At 61.5% G+C, this 16,147-nt stretch overlaps 1 protein-coding gene across 4 annotated transcripts; it reads left to right on the plus strand.

Annotated features, from left to right (window-relative positions):
• Positions 1-38: 38 nt before the first annotated feature.
• On the plus strand, positions 39-15,474 carry Cbs (cystathionine-beta-synthase). 4 transcript variants are annotated; one of them, XM_005375798.2, is made up of 18 exons: positions 39-132; positions 914-976; positions 2,696-2,872; positions 3,944-4,050; positions 5,658-5,792; positions 6,047-6,126; positions 6,258-6,392; positions 6,729-6,798; positions 7,398-7,489; positions 8,246-8,371; positions 8,743-8,827; positions 9,698-9,803; positions 10,654-10,731; positions 10,811-10,945; positions 11,325-11,433; positions 12,850-12,934; positions 13,437-13,478; positions 14,498-15,474. In XM_005375798.2, the coding sequence occupies exons 3-18, from the start codon at positions 2,703-2,705 to the stop codon at positions 14,599-14,601; spliced, it is 1,659 nt and encodes a 552-aa protein (XP_005375855.1). In that variant the 5' UTR covers positions 39-132; positions 914-976; positions 2,696-2,702; the 3' UTR covers positions 14,602-15,474. The 4 variants fall into 4 exon arrangements, with proteins under 4 accessions (XP_005375855.1, XP_005375853.1, XP_005375856.1 ...); XM_005375796.2 differs by having other exon boundaries at positions 40-132; positions 846-976; XM_005375797.2 differs by lacking the exon at positions 39-132 and adding an exon at positions 157-279 and having other exon boundaries at positions 846-976.
• Positions 15,475-16,147: the final 673 nt, after the last annotated feature.

Consider the following 16,147-nt stretch of genomic DNA (forward strand, 5'->3'; position numbering starts at 1 on the left):
GCAGGGCCTCCGCCCCCGCCGCCCGTCCAATCGCGTCCTCCCCGCGTGGTCTGGGCAGCGCCGCAGCCCGGGTCGAGGCCTTCGCTCCGCAGCTGTCTGGGCAGCTACTCTCAGTCCCCGCCCTGAGCCCAGGTGAGCCCGACCCCGACTCGACCCGACCCGGACCCTGACCCCGACCCAGATCCCGCCACCCGCCACCCGCCCGAGGTCCTCGCCCAGGTCCGCGGTCGCCCCCGCGCGCACTCCCACCCGGTGTGGAGATGCGTCCTCTGCGACCAGGCACGCGGAGCGGGTGCCCCGACCCCGACCCCGACCCCTCCCGGGACAGACACCCCAGCTCCCCGGCTCCGCCCCGGTCGCGCGCCCCTTTCCGCTCCCAGATCCGCGTGCACTGCAGACTGTCCCCGCGCCCTCCCCGGGACTCCGCGGGACCTCGCTTTCCCACCCGAACGTCCCCGACGAACACGCACCCACGCGGCCCACTCCCCGGGCCTCGCCGGGACGGGTGCGGGGAGGACGCCTGGCGCGGAGCCCGGAGCCTCCGGTGGACCCGGGTCTCCGAGTACGGGACCCCGCCCGGCGGGAACCCACCTGCGTACGCAGGGCCCCCCAAGGGCTAAGGACAGTGCGGGGGCCCGGGGACCGTCGCATGGAGGGCGCGCTTCCGCTTACACGGGGAAGAGGGACGTGACAGCCTTGGGTGTCTCTGGAGGGACTCGAACCCGTGAAAAGGGGCGCATTTTTCTGGCAAAGAGCAGGTCCGAAGTAGGGTCTCTGATAGGTGCCAGATGCCGAGGCCTCCCTGTGCCCCCCCCCGTGAATTGCAAAATTGCGACATCTTGTAGGGGGACAGTGTCGCTGATAGAGGCTCACGCTCCCCGCTCCGTCCGGCCCTCCCGTCCCTCTCCGCCAGGAGAATTGGCCTTGCCTCCCAGCTCCTTCGGGCTCCGCCGCGAGGTCCTGCGTCAGCAGTGCGGTGAGTGAGCAGCGTCACCAGCTGGGGCCTGGGTCTGCCTGCTGAGTGTGGGGCCGGAGGAGGAGACCGCAGGGCCCAATCAGGCCTGCTTGTGGGGAGGTGATGCAGGCGGTGGACACCCATACAGTGTCCCCAGAGGGGAGTGGAGGCGCTTCCCGGGAAGGATCCCCTGGGAGCCTCTCCTCCCCCACCCCGTCTCTTTTAAACTGCCTAATTTCAGTTCCCGGGGATCGTTCCTGGGCAAGGCCGCGTGCCAAAACAGAGGCACAGGGCTGCCTGTGTCTGCCGCCGCTGCTTTCTGGCCAGCGTGAGGGCCCGCACATGCCCTCCTGGGGCACTGGGCAGTTGGCCTCCTTTGGGTACGGCAGGAGGATCTGTTTTAGTTTGTTGTGTTTTAAGGAGTAAAAATTGTTTTAAACTGTGGGTGAGTTGAGCATGGTGCTGCACACCTGTAATCCTAGCGCTGAGGAAGCTGAGGCAGGAAACTGGCCCCAAGTTTAAGGTCAGCTTTGGCTACATAGTGAGTTCAAGGCCAGCCTGAACTACATGGAGAGACTATCTCAAAAAACAAAACAGAACACCTGTGGGTAAATACATATGTATGGTGATGCAATCTTCCCTCTGCACTGGGGGCGTGACCAAAGGACCCCTGTGTACTTAAAACAGTGTAGAGTTTGCACGAGACCTGCACACAGGCTCATGACTTTACACCACCTCTGGATTACTCACAAGCCCTAATACACAACCGTCTCCACAGCTGCAGCACACACGCTTTTCCCTGGGTGCGGGGGTGGTGCTGGGGGTGGAGCCCGAGGCAGCACACGCCCATTGAGCTGCACCCAGAACGTTCTCAGTCCCCGGATGTGAAGGAGTGAGTGCAGAGTGGATTACTTTTGTCGTTCGTCGCTGCAGGCTGCACAGCGCAGCATGGCTTTTAGTCCCTCCGGACGCAAGACACGTCCTTCCCAGCAAAACCTCTGCACCTTAAATAGCTGCTCTGCCTCCCCCATCTCACTGTGCTCCTTTTTAAAAATGATACTGGGACTCTAACCCAGGGCCTCACAGTTGCTAAGCACCTTGTGCTCTATTCCTGAGCTGTATCCCCACCCTGTTCTTATCTTTCTTAGGGACAGGTCTCACTAAGTTGCCCAGGCTGGCCTTGAAATTTCGATCCACCTGCCTCAGCCTCTAGAGTACCTGGGATTACAGGCCTGCTTCACACCTGGCTCTCTATGCTACTTTCTGTCTGAACTTTCCAGTTCTGGGTACCTGGTATACAGCAGACCGTGGAAGGATGTGAAACCACTCATAGAAGTAGAATCCCACAGTACTTCTCTGGTTGACTTCTCTTATTGTGATATCTCCATTCATGCTGTAGCATGTGTCAGGATTCCTTCCCTTTTTAGGGCTGAATAATATTCCATGGCATGGATGGACCACAGGTTTGTGTATCCATCATCCACTGATGGCCGTGGGTTGTTCCACCTTCTGACTATGGTGAATAATACGGCTGCGCACATGGGTTTCCAGATACCTATTTCCAGCTTCAGAATCTGCACGCAGGAGCCAGATGGTTGGGTCTGTGTTTAACTTGGGAAAAGGTCAAGCTGCTGTGGGCAGTGGAGCCAGGGTGTCTGAGCCAGTTCCTACCTGGGGCTGGGTGACCTAGAGTCCCTGGAGTCCACTAGCCGTGACCTGAACTCTCGCTCTCTGTCACAGACCCAGCATGCTGTCAGAGACACCCCACGCAGAGGGCAGGTCTGCGGCGTGCCCGCACCTCCCGGGGGTGCGTACAGGGGACAAGGAGCGCCTGTGGGTCCCGCCTGATACCCTGAGCAGATGCACCTGGCACCTGGGCAGGCCCGTCACCGACTCCCCGCACCACCACACCAACCTGTGAGTCTCTGCTTTTGATCCCAGAGGGGGTCGATCCGATCCGTACCTGGTGGTGGGAGGCTGTGGCACCTGGCAGCCCCAGAGCCAGGGGGACGGACACAGGGCAGGGTCCCTTTGGGGTCACCTTGGCTGCCTGGAGCACCTTAGAGACCCAGGCAGGCTCAGAGAGGCCGAGGCTGTCTACTCCACAGCCTGGCACTTAGGTCGGTGCCCAGCAAGATAGGGCCACCCAGGTAGCCCTTGCTGAATGAATTGGTGAATGTGCCCAAGCACCCACGCCTGCCCAGTCACTGAAAAGACGCCAGCAGGGCGCTTTGGGTACCCACCTTGCTAGGCCTTGGGCACACTCACCAGTTCATTCAGCAGGGGCTGCCTGGGGGTGGTCACCAGGGGGCAGTCACAGCTCTGGCTGCTGGCCAGGGGTCTGAGCCACAAAAGGACAGGACTGGCAGTGTCCCACACCCAGACGTGGGGCCCAGAGCATTGGACTTCCCGGCAACAAGTTTCTAGTGAAAGGAACCTGGGTCTGTGGTCAGACTCGAGGTTTGCTTTAACATTTTCACTGGTAAATAATTTTCACATAACACTGACTGCAGCATTACTGTATTTAGGTGTGTTTTTTTGTTTTTGGTGCTGGGGATTGATCTCAGGGCCTTTGCACTGAACTACATCCTCAATTCCTTTTTACTTTTTATCTTGTGAGTGTTTGTTTGTGTGAGATGGGGTCTTGCTATGTAGTTCAAGCTGGCCTTGAACTTACTGTGTAGCCCAGTCTGGCCTCAGACTCCCAGCAAGCCTCCTACCTCTTCAGCCTCCCAGAGTGCTGGAACGACAGGTGTGCACCACCACACCTGGTTTTTGTGTTTGGGTTTTCTGGGTGCACATGTGTGCTTAGATGTGTTCACTGCGTCACTTTATCCCGTGTGTGGGTTTGTGCAACCACCCGGTTCCCTTCTTATAGCCAGTTCTTTGATTCTTGGTTTTTAAAAACTGCACGTGGACTGCCGCAGTTTATTAATTGTTGCTTTGCTTTGTTTGGTTATCTGAATATTGTGGCCTCCCCTGTTTTAGGGCAGACTCTCCAAAAATTTTGCCAGACATTCTGAGCAACATCGGGAACACCCCCATGGTCAGGATCAACAAGATTGGGAAGAACGCAGGCCTCAAGTGTGAGCTCTGTGAGTGCCAGGGGCTCCCCTCCCCTCCTCCCACACCTCAGGATTGGGCGGTGGCAGAGCCTAAATCTGGGCCCTGGGGACGCCTGGAGGAGGAGTTGGAAAGCTCCGGCAAAGAACAGTTGCCTGGAGCACTTCACCCAGGTTCCGCAGGGGAGGAAAATGCTAGGGAGTGGTACTGGGGTGACTTCTGGCTGCTTGGCCCGGGCTGGGCTGGCCTAGCCTAGGGTGAAGGATGGTCCTATGCAGATCTTTGGAGCTGGGGTGTGGGCCCAGCCCCTTCGGAGCCCGGGCACCAGGAGGGGCCGGTGAGGAGTAAGCCCTGTCCTGCAGGCCCGGGAGAGGGAAGGAACCAGGGGCTTGGTTTGGGACATGTTTACTCGCAATACCTGGGGAATGGAGATGTTCTGAGGTAGGGGTCAGGCGAGAGTCCAGGGTGGGGCCTGAGGGAGCCAGGGGCCTGGCATGGGGAACTTGGAGGTTCACAGAAGGGGCCTTGAGGCCTGGCCCTCCTCTTCTCTCCCCCTGGGGGTCTCTGAAGAAGGGTGGGTGGGAGTGGCCCTTTCATTGATGCTACAGGCAAGGGTAAAGGCCACAGCAGTTAGGGCGGGCTTGTGTGCCCACCTTCCGGACAGACCGCCGAGCTCAGGTGGTTTTTTTTTTTTTTTTTTGTGGTTTTTCTCCGGTACCGGGAACCGAACTCACCACCTTGTGCTTGCCAGGCAGGCGCTTTGCCACTGAGCTAAATCCCCAGCCCCGAGCTCAGGTGGTTTTGATGTCATCACTGGGGAGTTGTGCCAGGGCCGGGCTCACAGCACCTCTGCCTGTCTCTGGGGAAGTCTAGTGGTTTTCAGAAAGAAGGACAAAACCAGGCACGGTGGCACATGCCTGTAATCGCAGCCCTGTGGGGAGGCAGAGGCTGGAGGATCTCGAGTTAAAGCCCAGCCTGGGCAACTTAGGGGCTTAGTGAAACCCTGTCTGAAAATAAAAAAAATAAAAAAGCCTGGAAATGTAGCTCAGTGTGAAGACCCTGGGTTCAACCCCTAGTACTGGAAGAAAAAAATAAAAAGTAAAAAAGATAAGGATGGACTGGCCAAGGGAGGTGGCTTGCGGGTATTTAGGTCAGTCCGGGGTACTTCAGATGAGCTTTGGTACAACGCAAGATTCCCCCCTTTAAGAATCTGTGAGAGGGAGGGACCTTTCCCCTGGCTAGGGATGCTAGGCCCGACGGTGTGAGGAAGGGGTGAAGGCATGGTGCAGTGTGGCTGGTGTCTGGGTGCCGTGGGTGACTGCTGTGTTGGAGGTTCCAGTCAGGGTGCCCCCGCAAGCCCTTCCTGTGACTGTTGGGCCATTCTCACCCAGGGAAATATCCTCTGGTCCATCCATCAGGTGGGGCTCCCCGTACAGCTTAGCTTTTGGGTGGCCTGCAGGGCAGGTGAGTGTGCTCCCGGGTGACAGCTTAGGTCGGCGAGCACCCAGCTTCGGGTGAGGGAGGCCGTGTGGAGAGGTGGCCGTACCCAGGACTGGCAAGCGCCAAGCCAGGTCACGGGATCAGCGGAACCGGCCAAGGTCGGGCCTTTTCGTCCCGGTGAATCGCTTCTGGTCCCCAGTGGCCAAGTGTGAGTTTTTCAATGCGGGCGGGAGCGTGAAGGACCGCATCAGCCTGCGGATGGTCGAGGACGCTGAGCGAGACGGGACCCTGAAGCCCGGGGACACCATCATCGAGCCCACGTCCGGGAACACAGGTAGGTGGCCGGGGTGGGCTGACCCCGGGGCACAGCTTTTGTCCTGGTGATACAGGGGGTGCAGGACAAGATCCCGGGGGTCAGCGCCCTGCTGGGCGCAGCGGGACGGCGGTCCCTCCTGCTCGGGGACACCCGGTCTTGGAATGCTGTCCCTCCTAGGCCTTTCAGGTGGAGGGGGTACGGGCACTCTGGGCCTTGTCCCAGGCAGGGCTTGGGGCGCTGGGCCCCCCTCACCCTCCGTGTGCTGCCCGCAGGGATCGGGCTGGCGCTGGCTGCGGCCGTGAAGGGCTATCGCTGCATCATCGTGATGCCAGAGAAGATGAGCACGGAGAAGGTGGGTTGGGCGGGGCCTGAGTGGACAGAGCTGATTGGAGGATGGTTGGGGGCGTGGCCTGGGATGCGGACATCTGATTGGAGAGTGGCAGGGGCGGGGCCTGCTAAACCTGAGGCGCGGCTTCCGGGCAGGTGGACGTGCTGCGGGCCCTGGGGGCCGAGATCGTGCGGACGCCCACCAACGCGAGGTTCGACTCCCCGGAGTCGCACGTGGGGGTGGCGTGGCGGCTGAAGAACGAAATCCCCAATTCTTGCATCCTAGATCAGGTGAAGCCCGCGTGCTGGGAGCCGGATTTGTGCCTACAAGGGCGTTTTCCTGGGGCGGCCCCGTTGGGATTTGGGGTGACCCAGGCTGGTACTGGAGCTGGGCTCAGCGGGCTCGGGTGGGGTGGCCCTCCGCCTTGCTCCTTCCACCCGTGGTTACCCCAAAAGTTGTGGGTCTGGAGAACTGCCCTGAGGTGGCCCGAGTGGCCAGCCTGCGCCTCCCTGGGTTGGTGGGATCCTCTCGGGTGCTCACGAGTGTTTGCCAGGCGGCCCCGTGGCTGCTGCTGATGCAAGCGATGCTGATGTCTTCCCTGCCGCACCCTTTGCCCTCCCGCGCAGTACCGCAATGCCAGCAACCCCCTGACTCACTACGACACCACGGCCGAGGAGATCCTGCAACAGTGTGATGGTGTGTGCCTCCCGCCCCCCTGCCCGCGAGTCCTCGGCCTTCAAAACCCAGCCCAAATGTCCCTCCCCGCTTTGTGCCTGCTTGGTCTCTGCGTGTGCCTCAGTAACACAGACACCTACTGAGACTGTTTACCCCCGCCCACCCCCCAGCCCCCGAGGAGCTGGGTCCCGGGCCTGGCAGGTATTGACCTCTCTATTGGGGGTCCACATAGCTACAACATTCAGGGGTGGTAATGGCACAGTGAGCTTACCCTCTGCCTGTACGAGGCTCCTGAGTGTGTGCTCACGGCCCGTCCTGCAGGGGGCCACTTGCCAGGAGGCTGGCTCCTTGGCCTCCTGTTTGGAGTCTGGTTGACCTGGCACTCGGCACAGGTGTTAGCCCACCGGCTCTGCAGGCAGCAGTGGGCTGTCTTGGCATAGGCCTGGCTCAGACTTGCCCACCCGGTGCTGGAGCCAACTCCGCAGCTCAAGCCGGAGCCTGCGATGAGCAGTGTCTGAACTTGGTCACCTGCCTGGGTGTGGGCATGTTCTCACCCGTGGGCACCAAAGGTGCTGCACTGCTCTGCCCAGGCTGGCCTGAGAATGCTCCCCCTCCACCAGGGAAACTGGACATGCTGGTAGCTTCGGCAGGCACGGGTGGCACCATCACTGGCGTTGCCCGGAAGCTGAAGGAGAAGTGTCCCAGCTGCAGAGTAAGTGGCCATGGGGAGGCCGGCCCAGTGGGGTGGGGCAGGGCTGCACCTGCCAGCTTTCTCACCGTGGCTTCCGCCATGCCCAGGGGACAGCAGCGGCTCCTTGGCGTCAGGCCCCTGTTCAGAGCCAGAAGCTCCTCTTCCTACCGTGTTTGCCCAGGTCGCACCATTGTCCTGGCTGGCGTGTGGCTCCCGAGGGGTTGGGAGGTGGGGCTGGCCAATGGGGAACCTTGCATCTCATGACACTGAGGCCCACGTGACCCGGGGCTGGGCGGTTGCCCTCTGGCCCAGGTCTGGGGACATCCTGTGCTGATTGGGGGATGCAGATTCGCCCGGGGTGCTCGTGCCCTGAGTCTGTCCCACTTGGACTTGGGGAGTCGGGAAGGCCCTGGGTTGGGCTCAGGGTAGGTCGGTAGAGGAGGGGTGGCCTGTCTTCTCTTGGGACAGCCTTGTCACCCTCCAGGGAAGAGATTAGTGCCCAGAGCTGCCCTTGTCTCCAAAGGCCCCTGCTGCCTCTCGGGTGCCCCGCCCACAGGAGCCCTGGGAGGTTGTTTGAGTCCTTGGCTGGATGTGACTTCAGATCAGCCACACGGCCCTCGTTCTCTGGGCCTGGACCCTGGGTGCCTTGTGCTGCCTCTGAGGCCGGAGCAGCACGGGCATCCCATGGGCAGGTCGTGGCCGGCACACGAGTGATGACGGCTGGACGTGTCCTGCTGATATCATCCCCAGTGAGCCCTAAAGCCGCCCACCCTGCAGATCATTGGGGTGGATCCTGAGGGGTCCATCCTCGCCGAGCCCGAGGAGCTGAACCAGACAGAGCAGACAGTCTACGAGGTGGAGGGCATCGGCTACGACTTCATCCCCACTGTGCTAGACCGGGCGGTAGGTTGGCAGAGGACGTGAGTCGTACCCCACCTCTGTGTCCAGTGACCCCAGGCTCCTGGGGCGGTTCAGTGGCCCTGTCGAGGTGGACATGGGGTGAATGAAGTTCACACCCTGCCCGTGGCGGGCACAGGCTCGGGGCACCGAGGGAGGGGCAGCCCAGGGCAGTCCGGCAGGCAAGTGTGAGGCTGGGGGAGCCGTTAGGACCAGGACCTGCAGGAGGTGGGCCGAGGTAGGGCTGGCAGACAGGTGGGCAGAGAGGCCCAGGCTGGCAGCCAGGAGCCTGGGGCTTCAGGGCTTGGCCGCCCCCTTGGGATCATGGCTGGGGCTGCCTGGACAGGGGTCGTCTGAAGTGGCCCCGTCCTGCCAAGGTGGTGGACAAGTGGTTCAAGAGCAATGACGAGGAGTCCTTTGCCTTCGCCCGCATGCTGATCGCGCAGGAAGGGCTGCTGTGCGGTGAGTGCAGCCCTGGTGGGAGTGGGGGCGGCGCTGGGCAAGGGCACACGTGTGCGGCCTCTGAGCTGAGCCCACCCGCCCTTCCGCTCAGTTCCCGTGGAGCCTGAGGCCTGGCCGGGCTCGAGCTCCCCGGCCCCGCACGGGGCGGAGCGGCCCCAGCAGCTTGGCTTAGCTCTGGGGTGCCTGGAAGACCACATGAGCGTACCCTGAAAGTGTCACGCGCTGCGCCTCTCCGTCGGGGAACTTCGGGGGAGGGGAGGACTACGCCCAAGCCCCTGTTGAGAGACAACTTCCAGAACTGCGCTGGGCACAGGGACCTGGTCCTCCGTGGGCTCCTCAGAAGCCTGTGTCCCCTTTTCAGAGGGTCAGGCCCCAGCCTTGTGGGCTGCCACACCCTCCGGTGCCCTCGCAGAGGAGGGCCGTGCTTGCGTGGTGGGTGGAACTTCAGGTTCTGTCCATCGCCATAGCTGAGCCCCACGTGTCCCCCGGAAGGCGGCTGCAGCACCCTGATTCAGTGTTGCTGGGACATTGCGTAAGGTGGACCAGCACCGCCTGCCCAGCTGTGACTGAGCAGTGACAGACCACAGGCTGTGCCTCGCGCTCGGCTCAGGGCCAGGCATCTGCTGAGGGACCCAGAATCCCCTGGGCGTTGCCTGCCAGCAGCAGCGCCCCCAGCAGGAGCCCCCCGGCTCTCCAGGCCTTCCTGTTCCCCCAGACCTGGGCACCTGGGGGACCGTCTGGATGTGGAAGGGATGGGTCCTCCCCGGGCCGGTTCCCCACAGGCCCTCGGAGAGCGGGTTCAGGTGTGCTTGCACGTGGGTGCACACTCGAGAACACGCACTGGGGTCTGACTGAAGGTCCTCTGGGCAGGCGGCAGTTCCGGCAGTGCCATGGCCGTGGCCGTGAAGGCCGCCCAGGAGCTGCAGGAGGGTCAGCGCTGCGTGGTCATCCTGCCCGACTCAGTGCGGAACTACATGTAAGGCGCCCCTGGTCCTCTGGGCCAGGACCGTCCTGGCTGAGGTCACTTCCTGCACACCTCCGCGGAGTGCCCGGCAGGAAGCGGGGTTGGGACAGCTGGAGCGGTGTGCTTGCCTGCCCCGCCCCGTCACAGGGCTGTGGGGTGTGTGTCGGCGTATGTCCGCTGTGACACCCAGGCGGATAGCGGTGCCATGGAGGAGTGCCCCTGCGCCACCCCGGCCGCCCTCCTGCCTCAGCCTCTGAGGGCCATCACTGCCCCGGAGGTCTCTGAGCTGTGTCACTGTACTCACTGCCCTTGCGCCTGCTGCCCATCCACCCCAGGGTAGTTGGGGCACAGCCCTGGCCAGGACTTAGGACTTGCTGTGACACACGACCGTCGGGTAGCCTCCCAGGTGCCTCGGCGCTGAGGTCTGGACTGGAGGGGTGACAGGCTGCCCTGGCCCCTCCCTGGGCCATGCCCGCATTCCCCCGCTGCCACTACAAAGCCGCCGTCACCCGGTCTCTCAGGCACGGGGTGGTGCTCCCCCCACCTGTATCTGCGCTGACCTTGCTACCCTGCTGGCCCCCCCACCCTTGGGCTCCCAGGTCAGGTGACTCAGGTCTGGGTGCCCCGCCAGGCTGCTGGGCAGCACTAGGAAACACCCACCTCCCCTAAGCGCTTGGCTGGCGGGACGGGGTGGGCAGGAGGCCCCAGGCCTGGTGGACAGGGTGCTCGCCGGCCGCGGTTCTGGTCAGGGTCTGTCTGGAGTCCACCCCGGCCTCACAGGCCCTCGCACGCAGCGCCCCTCAGCATAGGTACAGGCCATGGCAGGCCCTTGGTGGGCCACGGTGACGCCCTGATCCCGCAGGTCCAAGTTCCTGAGTGACAGGTGGATGCTGCAGAAGGGCTTCATGAAGGAGGAGGCGCTGTCCGTGAAGAGGCCCTGGTGAGAGGTGGGCGGGACGCTGCCTGCGCTGCCCCGGGCCCCCCCGCCCCGCTCATCCCCGCCCTGGCCTCTCCTGCAGGTGGTGGCACCTGCGCATCCAGGAGCTGAGCCTGTCGGCCCCACTGACGGTGCTGCCCACGGTCACCTGCGAGCACACCATCGCCATCCTCCGCGAGAAGGGCTTCGACCAGGCGCCCGTGGTTGATGAATCCGGGTCAGTGTCCACCACTGGCCAGAGCTCTGTCCTCGGGCTGCGCCTGGAGCCGGACCCTCTGTTTTGGTGTTGGGGCAGCTTAGCCTCAGGGTCCCCATGGTCACTTTACATACAATGCCCAGAACCTTGTCCCTGGAGGGCAGCCAGGATGGGGAGGGGCGGTGTTAACTTGGCCCTGAGACACTACTGCCCAAGAGGCAGGTGCCAGGCACCCTGAGGTGTCACATGGGCAGTCAGCCACATCTGCCCAGATGGCCAGCTGCCCCGAGGACTTGACACTTGCTGGATTCCCAGGAGCCCCATGCTGCCCGGGACCTCGCAGTGATCCCCGGGGCAGCTGTGCACCAGTCTGAGCTGCCCCCCCCACTCTGATCCTCAGGGCCATCCTGGGGATGGTGACCCTCGGCAACATGCTGTCGTCTCTGCTTGCCGGGAAGGTGCGGCCGGCGGACCAGGTCTGCAGAGTCCTCTACAGGCAGTTCAAGCCGGTACGGCGCCCCTGCTGGGGCCCTGGGCTTCTCGGGCAAGGGCGCCCACCTCTCTGCAAGTGGAACAGCCCGGGGCGGGGGCCGCCTCATGCCTTCTGCTGGCACCCCATCACCAGCTGACGCCACTGAGTGGGTGCACGCCCTGCAGTGCGCAGTCCCTGCTCTCCCCGGCACATGCTCTTGGTGCCCCACGCTGGGCTGCTGGGCTGTCCAGTGAGAGTCGGGCATTCTGGGGAAGGCCAGCTCTGCCCCGTGCAGTCCCTAGGGTGGGTGTGTCTGTGTCCCCTCTCCTGGGCCCAGGTAGCAGCAGGCCTGATATGTGGAGAAGCAGGTGTTACAATGGGTTCCCCCCACATCTAGCAATGAATTGGACTCTGCCGCACCTCATGCACACACCCCCAAATATCGCCAGCATCCTTGCATTTTCCCTGTTTCATCCCTTCAGGGCCCTCAGTGCCTCTGACTCCCTGCAGCTGGAGGACCAGCAGTACATCTGGGGCCCTGTCCTCCTGCTGAGCCATGTGCCCAGAGGGAAGCCCAGTCCCAGCCCTGGGCCTGGCCCTCCTCCACTAGCAGCGGTCCCCCCTCTGCTCCACCTGGTGGTGGGTGTGACGAGCGCTCCAGCTTCCCGCTGCAGGCTTCATCCAGCCAGGCCCTCTGTCCCTTCCCAGAGTGGACACCTAAGCCTTGGGGCCTTGGCATTCTTGGAGCCTTTATTTCCTGTGGCCGGACAGGCTCCGGGGCATGGTGTCCGATAGCTGTAGCTGGGGCCGGCTCCGGGCCCACCAGGTCCCTGGACGTCGTCTTCCTTCCTGAGGTGTAACTGCGCACGCTGACCATGTCAAGTCTGTACAGTGTGATGACTTTGACCTAAATACGCACTCGTGATGTGCCGTCACCCCCAAAGGCTTCCTCCCGCCCTCTTGGGAGCCCCCGCCCCATCTGTAGGCAGCAACTGTCCTACCTGTTGCTGTGGGTCCTCTGCATGCTCAAATTGTACGTGACTGCGTCCTGGGAGAGGTGTGACCAGCCCTGGGGACACTTCCCAGGGGACCCTTGAATGCCATGAGGGGTTTCCTGGGACGAGCCCCTGTCCTGCACGGGCCTCGGAGGGGAAGTCCTTGCGGTGTTGCCCAGGATGTAAGTGCACGCCCCGGGAGCCCTGTGCTCCCCAGCGCACCCACTCCCTGCCTTGACCGAGGCTGCAGCGTAGAGATGTGTGTTCAAGGCTTTGCCTGCCCTCGGCGGTCAGAGCATCTTACAGGGTGCTGTGCTCTCCAGCTGTCACGTCAGGTCCTCCTGCGGGGCTGCCAGCCCCTGACACGCCGGGTTGCTTTTTGCAGAGAGCCTGGGCTGAGGTTGCAGGCGCAGCCTCTAGGCTGCAGTGAACAGGCTCTGACAGGTCTTCCCTCGCAGGTCCACCTGACAGACACGCTGGGCACGCTGTCGCACGTCCTGGAGATAGACCACTTCGCCCTGGTGGTCCACAAGCAGATCCAGTGTGAGTGACCACATATGTGCGGGCTCTCACTCGGGCCAGGGCCTGTGGCGGGCAGCAGCCAGGCCTGCGTCCTTCCGGCGGCAGGGAGTGGGGCACTGACCTGTCCCTGGGGGCAGGGGCTGCTCATCTGAAGTCCTGGGCCCAGGCGCCTGGGACCAAGACCCCCAGGTGACAGTAGTTTCAGGGACTAAGGGACGATCCCAGGAGAATCGGAAATGGCTGTCTTGGCCTCAGCAGTATCCTGCATGCCCTAGGAGGGACTGCCATGCCCTCCTGGCCCCCACCCTGCAGGCGGTCAGAGCCTCCGTGCCTGGGTCTGCCCCGGTGCCCGCTCCCGAGCCCCCCTCTGCGCGTGTGTTGTCAGGGAGAGTCGTCCTCGTGTCCTGGTTAGGGGTGAGGGCACAAGTGTCTGGCCCTGGCCCAGCGCCCGGCCCCGAAGCCCGCCCAGTGGCTGCTCTGGGGCAGCCTTGCGTCTAACCCTCTCCCGTCCTTGGCTCTGCAGCACGGGACCAGGCCCAGGCAGGCGTGGTGGGGGCGCCTGCAGGTATGTACCCCTCAGAACACTTCTCCAGGGCCAGGAAGGGCACGCAGGACCCCTGAGCTCTGGCAGGCGCTCCTCTGTCCCCATCTTGCTTTAGGGGTGAGCCAAGTACGCCGTGAGCCCGAAACATTCTAGAGAAACGCGCGGCCAAGCGCCCCCTCAGCCCGCCCGCTGGCTCGGAGCCCCACCTCCCATCGCGCCTGCTGCTTGCTGCAGCAGCTCTGGAGGCCTCTTTCCTGAGTGGCTTTATGAAGATGATAGAAAATAGTGCCTGCTGGGGCTGGGGCTGGGGCTTTAGCTCAGCGGCACAGCGCCTGCCTGGCAAGTGTGAGGTCGTGAGTTCTATTCCTGGTACCGGAAAAAAAAAAAAAAAAATAGGAAAAACAATAGTGACTGCCACAGCCCAGTGCCATGCAGTCGTAAAAACGTGACGCTGTGTCGTCATCCACCGTAGTCACCAGATCTGGCACTGTGCGACTTCCGGCTCCTCCGCAGAGTCAAAGTGGTGGTGGAAGGGAAGTGTCTGGAATGGACTCAGGACAGGATTCAGCCGTGAGAGCTCACGAAAGGCACTTGGGCCGGGAGCAGCAGGTCGTACTTTCCCGGTGCCTGGCCCGGGCCAGTCTCGCCCCACAGCTGTGCAGGCGGGTGTCTGGACTGCCCGTGGCACGGTCACGCGGATACATGTAGTGTGAGGCTGGTTTCACGCTGAGAGGCCTTGGGCACGGATGGGGACCCACGCTTGTCCCAAAGCGCTGGGACCCTCGTGTGGCCTGTGGCTGGTGGCTGCGGCTCTGCCCTCGCGGCCAACCAACCCCAGGGCTCTGTGGCTTCACCGTGTGATGCGTGGGAGGAGGCCAGCACAGTCCTGGGCCCCGCAGCAGCTGTTCTCCGCAGCTCTGGGGAGAGGCGGGCCTGGGGATACTGTGGGGTCCACCTGCAACAGGCCTGGGGCGCACACGGCACACCTCCCTCCACACCCAGGCGCCACCACACCCAGCCTCCTCTCCTGTCCCCCACAGACCACAGCAACGGGGAGTCCAACGCACGGCAGATGGTGTTTGGGGTCGTCACCGCCATCGACCTGCTCAACTTCGTGGCAGCCCACGAGCAGAATCGGAAGTGAAGCCTGCAGTGCTGAATCCGACCCGGCTGCCCTCCATGCAGCAGTCACCTGGGACGCTCAGGGTGGACCAGCAGGCTCTGTCTTCCTAACATTTGGCTTCTAAAACAGATCTGCCTGAATCAGCTCCAAGGGGCTTTTTTAAAGGTTACTTCAAGATGTTTCACTAAGGGTATATTTAGAGAGGAGTTAGAGTTGGGGGTAGTGGCCCATGCCTGTAATCTCAGCTACTGAGAAGGCTGAGGCAGGAGGATTGCCAGTTCCAGGTCAGCCTGGACAACATACTAAGACTTTGTCTCAAAGTAAAAAACAAAAAGGCTGCGGTGTAGCTCAGTGGTAGGGCACTTCTGAGTGTGATCCCCGTAGCCCCCCAACCCCACAAGAAGAAGCTGGCCAGGTGGGGTAAACACACATAGAGATGATCAGAGTGGGCAGAAAGCACCTCCACCTGAGAAGATGCCAGAAAGGGGGATGGCAGAAAGGGGGCTCCGTGCGGTGGAATCAGTTTGGTCCCTGTCCTCATGGGCTGTGCCATTCCTGGGCCTGAGTAGGCAGAGCAGCTTCACATTTTGATTGTAACCCAGGTGAAATCCAATAAGCGAAAACTTACAATAACACAGTTAATAGTTCACTGGCGTTTAGCATACAGAACACCACGTAGTCACACCGCTGTCAAGTTCCAAGATGCTGTCACCCAGCTGAGCAGTCCTTTCCGCTGTCCTCCTGCTGCCCCGGCCTTGTTTCTCTCAGGCCTTCACTGATGAGACAAGGCCCACCGCAGCAGCCCCTGACGCCTGCTAGCCTCACTCCCCACACCACTCTCTGCCCCTGGGTTTACCTGTTCTGGGCAGTTCCTATAAATGGAGTCACACAATCCTTGGCCCGTCTGGTTGCTTGCCTCCACAGGATGTTTGTTATTTAATTCATGAGAATAGTCCACGGTGTAGACATACGTGTTTGGGTTTTTTCCTCTGTGACTGATGGACATGCAGGTGGTTCTCCCCTTTAGCTATTGTGAACATACTGTGCCTGAACATCTGTTTTGCTTTCCTGATCTTGGTACCAGGAGTGGGGTTCTGGATTGTGGTAATTGCATGTGAAGTTTTTGTTTTTTGTTTTTGTTTTTTTGAGATAGGGTGTGGCTCTGTAGCTCCGGCTGGTCTTGGACTCACAGTGATCCTCCTGTCTCAGCCCCCTGAGTGCTGGGATCATAAGCAGTACCACACATGGGCCTGCCCTCATTTTGATTTCCAGTCACATTTCTCCAGGTAGTGATGATGTTCACAGGCTTGTGAGTCCTTTGTGTATCTTTGGGAAAAAAGATTTTTCAGTAGGGCTGTTGATTTGTAAAGAATTCTTACATACTCTGGGCCCTAAACCCTTTCTAGATACGGGATTTGCAAGCACTTTCTCCTGCTCATAGGTTCTCTTCACTTGTTCAGCAGTGTTCTCTGGAGCACAGTTTTTACTTTTGGCAAAGTCAGAATTTGTCTCATTGTTCTCCCAGCCTCCCTTGCTGTCAGTGTGCACTCTGATGTGAAACTCACTC

Source organism: Chinchilla lanigera, unplaced genomic scaffold (assembly GCF_000276665.1).
Source record: "Chinchilla lanigera isolate Chin_1 unplaced genomic scaffold, ChiLan1.0 scaffold00006, whole genome shotgun sequence".
NCBI lineage: Eukaryota > Metazoa > Chordata > Mammalia > Rodentia > Chinchillidae > Chinchilla > Chinchilla lanigera.